Below are 15,464 nucleotides of genomic sequence, written 5' to 3'. Positions count from 1 at the left end.
TTATTATTATGCTTGAATTTTCCACTTGGCTCAAAAAGAAATGTACTTTTCAAACATTTCAATTTTTTTTCAATATCCGAGCATCAAGATTTTTGGGAACACGGCCATAATTTCTCAGTGGAAGTGGCGATTTTGTTGGGAACTACGACGACATTACAAACAAGTCAATAAAAGAATGTGCATATTCATTCTTGATATTGCTTGTCTCGATTTGTTTTAGTAAGCTTACATGTTTGCCGAATTTGAAGTAAAATGGCCTCCACTTGTATGTCGTTTTGTAACCAGTAATAACAATTCCGTGCACGATTTCATAGACAAAATTCTGACCTACATTATTTCTATAAACCCTCTTCTATATGCAGGTGCTATTTAAATTTTTATTTCGATAGCAGAAAATTGAGATATTTGCTATTTTTCCGACTCGCTGCTGTCAAATTGTCTAGTTTCGCGATAAAAAAGATACAGCGAAATCAATTTTTTTTAGAACCATTTCACCTCGTTTGCTTGTGCTTTGAAGTACAAACTTCAAAATTGATATAGTGATTCTATATTTCAAGCTGCGTCATACTGTGTTTTTCTTAGCTCTGATTGTCGCTGCTCAAGGCCAAATTTAAAAAATTTTTTGGACAAAAGTGACACTCTCATTTTTTTTTAAACACGCTGTTTACGTATACGACGGGCTCTATTTGCCCGATTCCTTACGTCATAGTGGTGTTGCCGAGTTTGGATTTTAAAATATTTAGGTATTTTCTAGCTTAAAATCTAGCGCCAATGAACCTGGTGCATGGGAGGGGAAAATGTGGGGGGGGTTAGGGGGCGAAAAAAATGTGCACATTTTCATGCTTGCTGCGCTTGCAACAGGTAGATATTTAGAAATCCATTTAAGGTATGGGTATGGAAATTGGGGATCCCAAAAAATTGGCATATATGCCTAGGCCTATGCAAAGGGGGTGGGGCATTTTTGGCAGGCCAAGGGGGAGGGGCCACACAAATGTGGCAGTCCAGGGGGTGCGGACAAGCGATTTTTGGCTGGCCGAGACGGGAGGCAAGCGATTTTTAGCGAGTCGCTTGGAAATTTTGGCTTATAATTAGTAGGCTAATACCGGTAGGCCTACTGATTGCACAGCCTTTCGAGAAAGCAATTCTTTGGCAAGCCGGGGGCCGGGGGAGGGAATAAATTTTGGCATGTCGAAAGGGAGGAAGAATTTACCTAGCACACATTAAAGGGCATTTCGTGATCCACAACCTCATACAACCCCATAGGCCTACGTCCTTTCTCACAAGTTAAGATGTTTATACCACTCATCCCGCTCTGGCCACATGTTTAGGCATTTTCACGCAGATCAATTCGTTAAGCAATGGAAAATATTGCCAAATTTGAATTTCGTTTTAAAAGCCTACTCCTCATTAAAAAAAACCACTAATTTTGGGGGATTAAAAAAAAGTTCTGTAAAATGAAACAAAAGGCTGGCTCAATCCTAATTATTCATTTAAGGCCAGGCCTTCATTTCTGAAAATAGCGGGAGCTCAGTTAGTCACTGTACTCAGGAGCTTGACAAGGAGCTCAATTATATAATATCAATATTAAACCATAGGAGCAGCTCAATAAATGCCATTGATAAAATTATTAGGCCTATACGATATTTTATTTGACTGTGATCCGTTTTAATAGGCTATATACACTGTATATACCTTTAAAATTTCTAAAATTGGTGGAATTGAACAAGCTCTAAATTTCTCATACGTCCAGCATAACCAAGGGCAACTGGGGTGGGTGGGAAAGCCCCTAGCTATGGCCATACCCGTAGTGGCGGAACCAGAATTTTTTAGCGGGGCATGGGGGAAGTGAATTTGAGACGGGGGCACTTGGAAATCATTGCACTAAATTGCAGCGAAAAAAGTGGAAAATTACATAATTGTGGGGATTTTGCCTAAAAACTGGGTGGGAAAGAAAAATATTGGGGAAATACTGCCCCCCCAAAAGCGGCGCCACTGCATATCCATCCATGATGCTAGAAATGACGGAAGTTCTGGCGCTGAAATTCAATTTCAATATCACGAGTTTTTATCAGGGATTTTACCAAAGGAAGGCGATAGGTGTAGGATTTTGCTGATATATACCAGGCAACCCGAGAAAGGAACTGAGGTGTGGCTAAATAAGGAGTGTTCATTATAAATATTTTCCATTATCATACTTTCGACGCCGAGAGCATAATTATTTGAAGCGTACATCGTGTCAGTCACATGGTCATGATATTTTCTGTTGAAAGAGAAACGCATATGTCTCTGATTAGCTCGGGATTAGCTACTGCTGGCTGCGTGCTGGCCTGTTGTTGTCCCGGGTTGTTGTCGAGTGGAAATGGGAAATTTATGAATGAACTTCCGCAACTTTGCAACATCATCACGCAGCGGCGTAGCTGGGATTTTTCCAGGAGGGGCAAGACTGTAGGCCCTATGGGCGGGGCCCAAATCCACCAAATTTCCCACTGGGGCGGGGCCCAAATAGACAATTTTGCCAGGCTTATTGATAATAATCGTATATGGTAGGCCTATTTAGCTGTATTGCATATCGTTTGGATTCCCTATCTCTCTGCCCCTCCTCTCACCCTCTTTTTTTCCTCCTCCCCCCCCCCCCCCTCTTTCCCTCTTTTTCCCTTGCACTAGGGGCGGGGCCCAAATAGGCAATTTTGCAATTGCCCCCCCGGCAGCTACGCTTACTGTCATCATGGTAGACATACGCTGTAGCCTACAACTACAAGAAAGTTTTACAGACGGTCTAGTAGGCCTATCAAAATGTTAGCCTATATTTTTATATGTTCTGGTGGACTCGCGGAGAATATCATGTCATGGAGGTCCCGGCGCTGGGTTGGGGGGTCTCAAGGCATTTTGGTATGCCTACCCATGCTTGATTCGGGAGGTTTTTAGCAGGCCCGACCATTTTTTAACACCTCGGGCGTGGTCTCCGACTTCAAAACATTTGTACAGCATGGGGATCAAAGTCACCCACATTTGGCCTAATTTGACGCTTTTTAAGGGCACTTTTGCCAAAATGCGCCCAAAATTTGGTCTTCGCTGTAAACCCACCCATCATAGTCGTTGAAAAGGTAGGCCTACCCCAAAACTGTGGCACATCCACGAACCCGAGGGAGAGACCTCCGCGGGTAAAACACACCTCTAGCGGGACCAGATTTATAATTTAAAATAGGCCTACATTTTGGAAGCCAGTCATCACGACAAAGCAGGCCATGGTAGTGTTAATGGTATTAACACTTTGATTTTAGGCTTAAATGATGAGTGTAGGCCTATAAATTGCAAATTTGCACACACCCCGGGGAACCTTCTCAAGTTGGTTTGGGTAAGGATGTGAGGCTGTGACTCGAAAAAACTACGGTACGATTTTAAACCAAATTTGAATAAAACAGACCCAAAATTGTATCAACTTTTGGACTGAAAGTTTTCGCAAATTTTTACTTTTTCGAGAAAATCATTTTCAAGACACTGAGGGTCAATAAAATCATGGCTAAAAATACAACAGAGTCTAAACTAAATGGCTGAAAATGCACCCCAAATCTGCGCACATCCCCACGACATCGTATTTCACCTTATAGATTTTGAAAATTGTCATAATAAAATAGGCCCGAACTTATCCCAAATTATCCCCGAAAAAATATTTTTTGCAGGTGAGGTTGGAGTCTTATTATTTTTATTCTCAGAGAGGATAGGGGTTGATATTTTTAGCAGGGTACAGTTTGTCTTGTTTTTGTTTTGTTTTTTGACGTTGAAGTTCCAGATTCTTTTTTTCATATATTATTATTCATTTATTATTTATACCCTGTACGTGGGGGAAAAGACACACACGACAGCTACAGAGAAGCCACGAAAAAACTCCTGTGAAGTGCATGAAAATGCCCGAAAATGTGCCAACGAAAACACCGAACAGGAAGATAAAATAAAAAAACAAAACCAAAAACCCAGGAAATTTCCCGAAATAAGTTGCAAATTCTTTGTCCCCCACTAAAATATATTATGAACACTCCCTTATGAAGTCTGCCCTCTTCCGGCTATTCTGGTAGTAGGCGTTGACAATTACCTCATATTTTTGAAGCATGTTTGAACCCGATTTGTTCTCTATTCACATTTTTAACGTTGCAAGTAACATTTCAAGATCTCTATTTGTGACAGGTATTTAATTATCTTGCTAGAGATGTGCCTAAAGTTGAAATTCAATATTTCGGATCGCAAAGATCGAGAGATATAAAGTTGCTGAATATCAGTTTAACACCATGGATCATATGGGCGTCTTATATGAACGATTATGATAGCTAAGCAAAATGGCTGGGATACAGGTTGTATAAATACTACATGAATATTCATGAACTATACAGATTCCATTCTTCTCTAATAATAAAGATGTCAATCACTCTCCTAGACGACAGTTGCTTGGCGCTTGTAAACAAATCGAATAATAGTGCTTGACAAGAGCTAAAAAAATAGGCTAAAAACACATTTTCACACATTTTTTTCCGGATTTTTTTATTTCACATGATAAGTAGACATATTTTCTTACGTATAAGGTAATAATATATTTTTTCTGAAGGTAAAGCCCTTCAACACTTTGTTTAACCTTAAGCCTGCTAAAACTGAACGCAGTAACTCCCAAAGATGATTATGCTACCCAAGGTAGCTGCTAACTAGATGACTTATGTGGCCAAAAATCATGGAATTCTGTGGCTTTATTAGAACACTATGGATCAAAATGTTAAAAATCCAAAGTTACACCCTTTACCGTGAAAATGACCATATAGAAATGTATGCAAAACCAATGCATTTTTAGATCTTTAATAGATTTTGAAGTGAACACAAGCTACAAATCTGCCCATCTTGGATACAAACTTGTAATTTTTTGGTGACTTTTTTCCAAATTTTATTTTTAAAATCAACCATGAATAATATTGGCACATGGCTTACATGTAGGTCAAGGGACCTTGCAAAAAAAAAAAAGATTGGGAGAGCAGCAGCATTTTGGAAAATACCTTTGACCTGTGACACATTAAACAACGTGTACAACATAACTTACACACAGTAGACCCTATATACCTCAGTACTCATTGACACTTGAGTGTTAAAGTTTCATGGACATAGGCCTTACACTTTAGAAATCAGAGCAATTTCAGAAGCTGACCTTTCCTCCAATAACAATGACCTCAAGTAGCTCCTGGATGACCTTTGACCCCAAATTCATTAGTAAGTACTTAAGGAACCCTCACCCAAGGATCATTCCAATTTCAAAAAAAGTTGCATGATGCATCAACTAATCCAGTATTCTGTTGATAAAGGAGCATTTTGAACAATTTTGTTGAATAACCTTTGACCATAACATTTGACCTAAAACATAGCTTACCTTGTAAGTACAAATTGTACTAGATTTAGGAACATTGATGTACTAATTCAGTAATTGCCATTTATTATTCAACAATACTACATACTAAAACACATGGTACACAGTGAAGTTGATAGTGCTGTCATATCTATGTCATTGGTCCAAATTGCATGGACAGGCCCTTGGAAGTGGCAGCCATTTTAGACCCCCCCCCCATACAGACCTATAAATTAGCCTACAGAGTACAGACATAATTTGGACTGGTTTAATAGTGCCCCAATGTGCACATTTGTTCAGGCGACACAAAAAAGATGCACATGAAAGTGCTTTTCTTAAATTTTTTCAAACCTCTACACACAATCCTAAATGCCAGAATCAAGATTGATTGTTACAATGTGATTGATTCTTGCAGTGAATGAGGGATGTTCATGACCATCATTCGGCAGTATTTGACGAACCATTTGAGGTGTATTTTTGGTCGACTCCAACTATTAAAATATATGTTCACTTGGAATGGATTCAATGGATACATGATGCTGGCATGACCACATTGACCTGTTGTGAGATCCCGCTCAAAAAAAAAAGCTTCAGGGTATAAAGTAGGAGCACACAAAAAGGCTCTACCACCATTGCCATGGATCAATGCTCACTTCATTTGCATATCTTACCAGATTTGTTACTATGGCAACCAGTAACATTTGACCAACTTGTAATCTGTTTGTCCTTGAGGTTTTGGATTGAAGAGACAAGCTATTTTAGTATTTTCATCCTTCTGATCAATATTACCAACATTACACATTCAACACTTTGTTCCATCATAAACAATTGCTTGTTTGAGATACTGCATCAACACCCAACGACGCAATTATCTACATACATGCAGCCAAATTTGATGTGTATGATTCAAGTTAACAATGTTTGTTTTTTGTTTGTTTGTTCATTTCTGTTGCCTTGTTTTCCACTGCCTAACCTACACGTAGGCCCTATATTGGTAATTCATAATATTTATTTGATGACAAAATTTGTCATATTTACCTCATCTGAAGATTTTTTTTTGATGAATAAATTTGCTCACAAATTCATTGTAACTACTGATTCCAGAAAAAAGAAATACTCCTGGAACAGGTAATTGTTTTGTTTTCTATGTGCAATCAATTTTAAGGATAAGGCCAAACTCCTTCTGTTTTCATACATGTACGGTAATAATAACAGTCACTAAAATTCATAGACCTGGTGAAAGTCTTTTAGTCATTCAGTTTAAAACTTTGTAAATCGCCCATATCGGCTTAAATATCACTCAATAATTTCACTCATTATTTTGATCAAATTTGGGGAAAGGAGAGTATGAAACATCTCTGCCATGGTTCCACCATAGAAAAACACCATAAAAAGTGTCTAGTCTAATTTCATGGAAAATTGATTCCATGAAATTGCTTGATATTGCAATTTGAAGCCCCCCCCACCCCCCTCCCCCGAACTGAGCCAGTTTTAGCCATATTAACATAACATGCTAGTCTGAACTCATAATACACAAGAAGTATGCCTATAGGATTATAAATATCAAAGCCAAGAAAGGAGAGCCTACAAATGTAGCATTCATATAAACAGGCAGATGCAACATGCTTTTATTCAAATTCTGTGTTGTTTAATTGCAATATTTTGTTTTATAAATAATTCTATTTATTTTGTCTATTTTCTCCAGCAATCACTCGATTTGGCACAATCTAATAGAAAACATACAAATTGTCAATTGTCTCAGGCAGTATGATTGTCAGGTTCATTACTGGTACTGATCGTTTTGTGTCAATCCAACTTAGTATGTAATGTGTAATTCTGAAAGTATGACTATTTACACCCATTTTTTTTAACCCAACTGAATAAATGCTATCTGAATAATTAAATACAATCACCAGTCATAACTGTATTTTCAACTTCAAGCATTCAATCGCTGATTTGACTTGATGGCTTGAAACTCTCCAATGTTACCCATCCACAACTGATCCAGTAACCAGCTCAATTACAGTGGAAAACCTTTTTTATATACCGGTACCGGTATTAAAACTGCCGTTACTGACCAGTTACTATCAAAAAGGGTGTAAACAAACAATTTAAATACTCCAAGTATCACAAGTTTTCAACATCAAAAACTAGACTAATTCCAACCAGCCGTCTACACTTCGCATGTACTGTGTATGCTTCGTAGTGACGACTGATTATCTTACAGCCAATATCATGACGGACTTCTGAAAACTATTCAATGCGACTTCAGTTGTGCGCCGTGGCGCGACTGACTAAGCGGCGCCAGCATGCCAGCGTCGCTGTACCAGCGCCGCTGTGACAAGATCGCGCTCTGAACTTCTAAAACCAACAAACTCGGTCAAAAGGTCAATTTGGACACAACTGCGCACGCTCTATGCCACAGGAATCCTGTTGCAAAATCCGTCACTTTTTTTCCACGTAGTTTTCTCAGTCGTCAATCCAGACGGTTGACGACTGAGGGCAGCAGTCTAATCAAAAACATGCATGTGTCCATTGTCATTGATGTGGAAATCCTTTTTGTGTGTGGAGCACCGCAGTTGTTGATTGCACATTAAAACAGCTCTACTAGTAATGTTTATTTATGGGAATTATAATTTGGTAATAAAGAATCTTCAATAAATGCCCCCTACCGTTTAGATTTATGCAACACCTACCCCACCCCCACACCAGCCGTTTAATTATCTAAACATGATACTCATGTAGTCATGCCAGTGAAAACATTTGCTATATAATGGTGTGATTTAACCAGTGTTCTACCGTATTTCCTCAAATAAACTCCCGGGGCATTGCATTTTCCAAACCGGGGCGTTTATTTAAGGTCATTTTTAGAATGATAATTCCTGTTAAAATCATTAGTAAGCTTCAAACTCACGCCAAAATGACGAAATATGAACTAGAAACACTGACTTCTGGTTCACTTCCGGGTTTCCGATCCAGATTTTCACCGATTATTGACGCTATTATCGACCATGTGGGCAACTTGGTAAGCTTACTACACAAGATAGCATGGAAATATCAGAATTTTTGAAAGATCTTGGTTGAAAAAAAGTGGTGGGGGCGTTTATTTGAGGGGGCGGGGGGCGACTATTCGAGGAAATACGGTATATTCTATTATTAATATTATTTTTATTTTAATGACATACAGTATCTAATTTATTATGCCAAAATAATGCTATGAAATAGCAATAAAAAGGTCTAAGAATTATCACATTCATGATTTGCAGCAAAACTTAGTTGGGAGACGGGCTGTCTCCAGTCTAGGATGAACATTAATTTGTTCTACACTTTCCATTTTGTTTCACAATTGACTGACTCAGGATTAGAGATTAAGACCCTCCTACCCTCACACTGGCCATTTAATTGGAGCAAACACAGCACACACTCAATACTCATGTCAGTGAAAACATTTGCCAAAATGATGGGATTTAGCCAGTGTTTTACGTATTAGGCCACATAAAAAAATAAATTCGTTTCGCGTCCACCTGGTTTTGAAAAGTGAGGCGGGAGGGAGGTTTTTTTGTTTTTTTGTTTTTCCTTTCAAGTTGAATCATGTCTTTTTCGGATGATAGCCAAATTTATATTAAAGGGTTTTTTATGAACGAACTACAAACAAAACAGCAATGATCATACACCTAGCTGCGAGTTCTGTCCCCAAAAGAATATGGCCGGCGGCCTTACTTTCCACTTCTTTTGCTCAATACATTTATCGGAATACTACAAAATATTAATACTGCAAATCATTGATAGGCCTACATCTAAATACATTTTAAATTCTCAGCCTGAACCAGTCATCACTTAGTGCTAATTGTTTAATTCAATGCATGCGGACTGCCGGCACTTTGATTTATGTTTGTTTTCATATTTTTCAGCATTATATTGTACTTTTGGAAACAAAATAAAAAATAAAAATAAATCCATGCGGGGCCCAAAACTCAGGCGGGCGGTGGACGCGAAACGAATAATTAATTTTATGTGGCCTTATTATTTTACATGCCATAAAAAGATCTATTAGAATGATCACATTCATGATTTACATTGTACACTAAACTTGGTTGGGAGACAGGCTGTCTCCAGATCAGGATAAAAATAGGACAAACATTTATTTTATTCTACATTTTCGATTTTCTTCCACCACTGACCGACTCAGAATTAAAGAATTAAGAACCTATCCGCACACTGGCCATTTAATTTAGAGCAAACACAGTATGTACTCAATACTCATGTAGTCATGCCAGTGAAAACATTTGCCAAAATGATGCGATTTAGCCAGTGTTTTTTTATGTTATTATTTTACAATTTATTATTATAATGCCAAAATAATGCTATGAAATAGCAATGAATAAAAGGTCTAGAATGATCACATTCATGATTTGCACCAAACTTGGTTGGGAGACGGGCTGTCTCCAGTCCAGGATGAAACTAGAAGGGTGCACTACACTAAATCCTTCCGCATTTGGTGTAACCCTTCAAAGTTCCGGTAAAAATAGCACCTATGCGAAATATATCGGCGTCCCGAGGGAACCAAATTTGAGTGACTCTTGGTTGTTTTGATAAAAAAGATGGAATAGGAGCTCAACATTACATATCTGTTCAGAAAATTTTCTGAATCGAATGTGCATGGGTAATAGGCCCTCGGAACAATATCATGGCGGAACTGGTAAGGAGGCGGCGTGTCGGCTGAAATTCGGGATGGCGCTGTTCAGGAGTTCAGTATCTCTCAAGTTTGTCTTAACTTGTCCCAAAAAATTAAATTTAAATAAAAGTTTAATCTTTATTTAAGACATTGGTTTGATCAAAATATTAAAAATGTTGTTACATGGGGTAGAAAAACAAACTTACTTTCTTGTATTTTCCCGTGTATTTCAATGGGACGATTATTTAGTGGTGTGTGCCCTTCGAAGACTCATTTTTAAATGCTATGGACATGATTAATACCTGATTTTAAGTGCCAAAAAGTTGAGATTTTTGACTGAAACTGATGTCTTTGAAAAGAAAAAAAGTCTGTTTTTCTATTTCCGTCTACAAATACGCGATTTCATTCTTAAACATACGAGAAATTAGCTTCAAAACATAAGTTCCGTCGAATTGACAATTTAAGACCGTGCTTGAAATTGAGCTATTTTGGCCTCAATATCATAGAAGTGGTCACTTTTGGTTAGCTCGGTGCTGAAAAAATGAAACATCTTTGGAATTATTTTGATGCAAAATGTAATTATAAGATCAAAACTCAATTATAACCGTTTTGAAAATAATCATTGAACCTTTAATTGGGTCTCAATAGACATTTAAAGTCAAAGCATACTAGTATATTATGGCCTAATGATGACAAAATAACGGCATTTTTATCTCATGACCAAATGTTCAATTCCCAAGAGAGAAATTTATCAATTAATTCTAATGATGGGGTTTCTTAATTTTAGATCTTACAAAAATAATACACGCAACTTGGAAATTTAACATTTTAGAGTGTCAAATTACCGTTCTATCTACCCATAACACCCCCCACCCCCAACTAAAGGCATATGCCTATTGACACGTCCTTATATTATGCATGATCTAAGAGTGGGGGGGTGAAATGATCACATGTCGCTTTTCGGTCATGTTAAATTTGTGATTGTACATATATTTTTGTATACAAAGTCACTTTCCTGATGTTAATGGGATTATAAATACAGTTTAACATGGTCAAAATGTTGCTGTGGCCCTTGAATGCTGAAAATTGCGAAAAGTATCATATTTTCACTCAGTCCGAGCTTGTTTGGAGCCCTGTTTTATAACTTTGGAGTGACTAGCGATAAAAAGCAATTACACTTTTTTAGGATGTTGACCACTGATTCCAAAAATAAAGAATATCAAAAATATTTTTTCTTATAAGGGTGCACTACACTAAATCCTTCCGCATTTGGTGTAACCCTTCAAAGTTCGGTAAAAAATAGCACCTATGCGAAATATATCGGCGCCCCGAGGGAACCAAATTTGAGTGACTCTTGGTTGTTTTGATAAAAAGATGGAATAGGAGCTCAACATTACATATCTGTTCAGAAAATTTTCTGAATCGAATGTGCATGGGTAATAGGCCCTCGGAACAATATCATGGCGGAACTGGTAAGGAGGCGAAGCGTGTCGGCTGAAATTCGGGATGGCGCTGTTCAGGAGTTCAGTATCTCTCAAGTTTGTCTTAACTTGTCCCAAAAAATTAAATTTAAATAAAAGTTTAATCTTTATTTAAGACATTGGTTTGATCAAAATATTAAAAATGTTGTTACATGGGGTAGAAAAACAAACTTACTTTCTTGTATTTTCCCGTGTATTTCAATGGGACGATTATTTAGTGGTGTGTGCCCTAGAACAAACATTAATTTTGATCTCCTCTTTCCATTTTCTTCCACCATTGACTGACTTGGGATTAAAGAATTAAGACTGCGTTTACTAATGAGCCCTGTGAGACCAGTTGATCAATATCAAATTTGGAGAAATATTTGTGAGTGGTGAAAGATGAAGGCAGTGGTGTGGAATATTAGATGCTCTGATGTGCTCGCTAGGCAATTTCTCATTATTTTCATTTCTTGAAAGGAATATTGTTTCACTACCAGGTACCACTGTATTGTTTTGACCAAGTTTTTTTTTGTGCCAACCACTCACAATTATTATCTCAATGTACCAACCACTACATGTATCACAATATCTAGTACCGTAGTATTGAACATACAATAAAATGGATTTTTATTTACCACAATTTATCCCGAGTTGCTAATATCGTTAATCTTTTAATTAATGACATCAACAAGTTCAATTAATGGGCTCTTGCTCATCACCACATCCATTTCCTCTTAAATCACCAATTACAATACTTCATATGAAGGAAATGAGTTGAGGTGGAGACTAGCCAATAATAGCATTTTTACCTTCGACGAGTTAGTGACATCATTGTGAATTGCACTGGGTGCAACTCTTCAATTTGCGAGTGTTCGCTCAAAGCACTGGCTAACATGTGATGTGGATACATTTTATGACAATACGCAGAAATATAAAGCGCAACGTATTGAAGTAGCAGACTTGCCGAGAGTAAAAATACAGAGTATAAATACAATTGATCAACTTCTTGATTCCCATTCATAGGTACACACATGCAGTATACTATAGCGAAATTTGCAAAGCTGCAACTGCATTATTATTAAACGATAATACAAACATTTATTGTATTGTATATTGACAACAACATATTCACAAAAATATATAGGATTGGCAGTTTACTTTGAACTCCCAAGCATGTAAGAGAAAGATCATGAGATGTAATCTGTAACAATAACATTGAACTATCTTGATTGTTATGATGCATGTCATGCAATGAATGCATGTACTACAACTAGTGTGTGTATATCCCTGTGTCATGTGTAGAGTCGCGGATGATGATAGTAAACATGCACAGAAAATAATATTACATGTCAATCATGCTCACATGAGCAAAGAGAGAATTGAAATGCTCATAATGTATTGAATGATGATGAAATTATGGAATATAATAAGCTCTACAGTTAACAGTACTTACCGCACTGAAATCCAGCAGGTCGCTTAGTTCTTTGTCCGACGCCATTCCCATTCCCATACCCATACGTGGTATGCCGGTGCTCTGCATCTTTCCCGAAAATTGTTATATTTCTGTGGCAGATTCACAAAAAAACGATCATTAAATTTCACTGGTATTCCTGTGGGTTAATCATCAAAAGTCTGATCTCCATCGTGGTACTTTAGTAGTTGAATAAATCCATTTAGGATAGGCCGTAAATCGGGGTCTAAGTTTGGGTCCGGTTTGTTTTGTTTTGACCGAGCGTAACATGTGCAGACATTAGATGCACTTGTCTGCGTTACCCACGGCACAGCACACGCTGGTTTACCATGCTATGGTTGTGCGTGTGCCCTGTATTGATAAACACAATAGCTCGGGTCAACCTCCTAGACTTTACTCATTCAACCGCAACTCATTTGCCCACCAAATTCTACCCCTTTTATCTCATATTGTAAATCTAATGATTTGCACATTTGTATGCATTTTACATGGAATTTGATGACTTGAACTGCATGAGATTTCCCTTCGATTTTACGATTTACGACATTCATTCATTCATTCGGTAAATTAATTCTCGGTCATTTATTTTGTGTTTACTTTCAGAGAAAATCTTCTAAAATGCAACAGGTTTCTACAGTAATCATATTTGCCTATATTAAAATGGAAGCTAAAACTACCTCCATATAACAAATCAAACCATATGGTTAGCCACGTTGGGACTCTTGAGTGACAGGAAAGTTATAAAAAGTTTCCGGAATTTCAAATGATTGAAACTTGATTGGTGTAAATGAGCCGAGTGCACGGCTAAGTACAATTTGCTATTGCACCGTAGACACAGAGCGCGCATGGAGGATTTCAGGCCATCCAGTTATCACCCAAACCTACCTGTTTTTAGCAAAGTTAACAATGCCACGGGTCTATAACCCGGCAGTAATAAATCATAATTTTCAAACGATATTTCCTTTGAATTGATCCGTCGGTTATCCACTATGATAGTGTCTCCATGCACATAAAATATCTCGTCATATCATTCACAGTGTCTCGAAGATCGTAATGTAGGCAGACATCTTTCTTGTCAGCCAGGCTTTTGTTGTGAATGTGTGACCATAATCATCCGCGATAATTGATTGGAAATTTGCCCACTTTTGAAGAGTTCTTGTTGTTAATTTCAGCAAGATATGGACACAAGAATATATATGTAATAAGTCTATATAATCATTAGCATAGCTCGATGTTTTATATAAAAGGGCATAATCAATTACCTAGAAGAACTACTTTCTCAAGGCTGCTGATCACATTGAGGTTTGATGAGATAGCAGTAAAGTGACCACCATTGGATTGGATTTGGGATGAAGAAAGAGAGCGCTGTTTCATCAATTCGATAGCGGAAGAGCGAGCGGGCAATTGAAATCGGGCTTGAAAAGCACTCAATGATCATTTTCTATTCTTTTAGGGAGTGTTCATAATACTTTGGTGGTGGCGGCTGAGAAAAATAATTTTTAATTTTTCATGTTTAATTTTTACCCCCCCCCCTCTTTGTGACTCAAAACTTTTTGACCCCCCCCCCCTCTTAATGGACCTAAAACTTTTTGACCCCGGCCCTCATATATCTGACATATCCGGTAGGCCTACAAAACTATTTTAACGACCCCCATAAGGACAAAAAACATATTAATGATACTAAAACTTATATTCATGTAGGCCTAGGCCTAGGCCTAAAATGAAATTGTACCCATGTCATAGTCGTCGGCAAACTTTGACAACACACCCCTAGGCATCTCATTTCGCGAACTTTTCAATAGGCCTACACCGGAAAATATTCCCTTTTTTAGCAATTTCACCAATAATTGTTCAAAGTTTGCCCTTCAACAATGCCCATTTTTGGTTGCGCGAACGATGATCTTTCAAATAGGCCTAGGTCTACATTTTTCCACACAAACGCGTAGGACAAGTCACAAAACTGAAATCGGTTTGCAGTTTTTGCTTCCCTAAGAATTTCGACTTCGAGCAATATTCATTAGGCCTACTGATATTATGAGCATGAAAAATCATGACTATGCAGTAGCGAGTAGGCCTACTGTAGGGTTGGACGCTCGGATCGGGGGTAGGCCTACCTGCTAGGGGGAAATGATACAGAATTGCCCCCCCCCCCCAAGTTCCTGAAACAATCACGCTTGCACAGATATTATACTAATCCTACAATGTAAACGTAAAACGTAAGTAGTCAAAAAAGACCTAATTGGGTACCTGCAGGGAATATGGGACCATTAAGGACGTTTAGCTTATTTGCATAAAAACTAAAGAAGATATGCCCACAAGAGATTGTTATGATGAACAACCTGTCCTTTAAGATTAATAAAACAGGCAATGTTACCTTGTTTTTATGTTTGTTTGGACGCTATGACGTCAAAATGACGTCATCGTCAAGTGTCCCATATTACCTGCATGTGCAGGTAATATGGGACACTGTGTTATCTC

The 15,464-nt window shown here is 37.8% G+C and overlaps 1 protein-coding gene across 1 annotated transcript in view; it reads right to left on the bottom strand.

Annotated features, from left to right (window-relative positions):
* LOC140154121 (transcription factor 4-like) overlaps nucleotides 1-14,083 on the bottom strand; it is a 212,969-nt gene extending 198,886 nt beyond the window's left edge. The window contains 2 exon segments of the mRNA XM_072176731.1: nucleotides 12,969-13,078; nucleotides 13,872-14,083. Of these exon segments, the coding sequence (XP_072032832.1) occupies nucleotides 12,969-13,055 (87 nt within the window). The 5' untranslated portion in view covers nucleotides 13,056-13,078; nucleotides 13,872-14,083.
* Between the last annotated feature and the right edge of the window lie 1,381 nt (nucleotides 14,084-15,464).

The sequence above is a fragment of the Amphiura filiformis genome, chromosome 1 (assembly GCF_039555335.1).
Source record: "Amphiura filiformis chromosome 1, Afil_fr2py, whole genome shotgun sequence".
Taxonomy (NCBI): domain Eukaryota; kingdom Metazoa; phylum Echinodermata; class Ophiuroidea; order Amphilepidida; family Amphiuridae; genus Amphiura; species Amphiura filiformis.
Note: the sequence above shows the minus strand (reverse complement) of the source record. Positions and strands in the feature narration are given on the sequence as shown.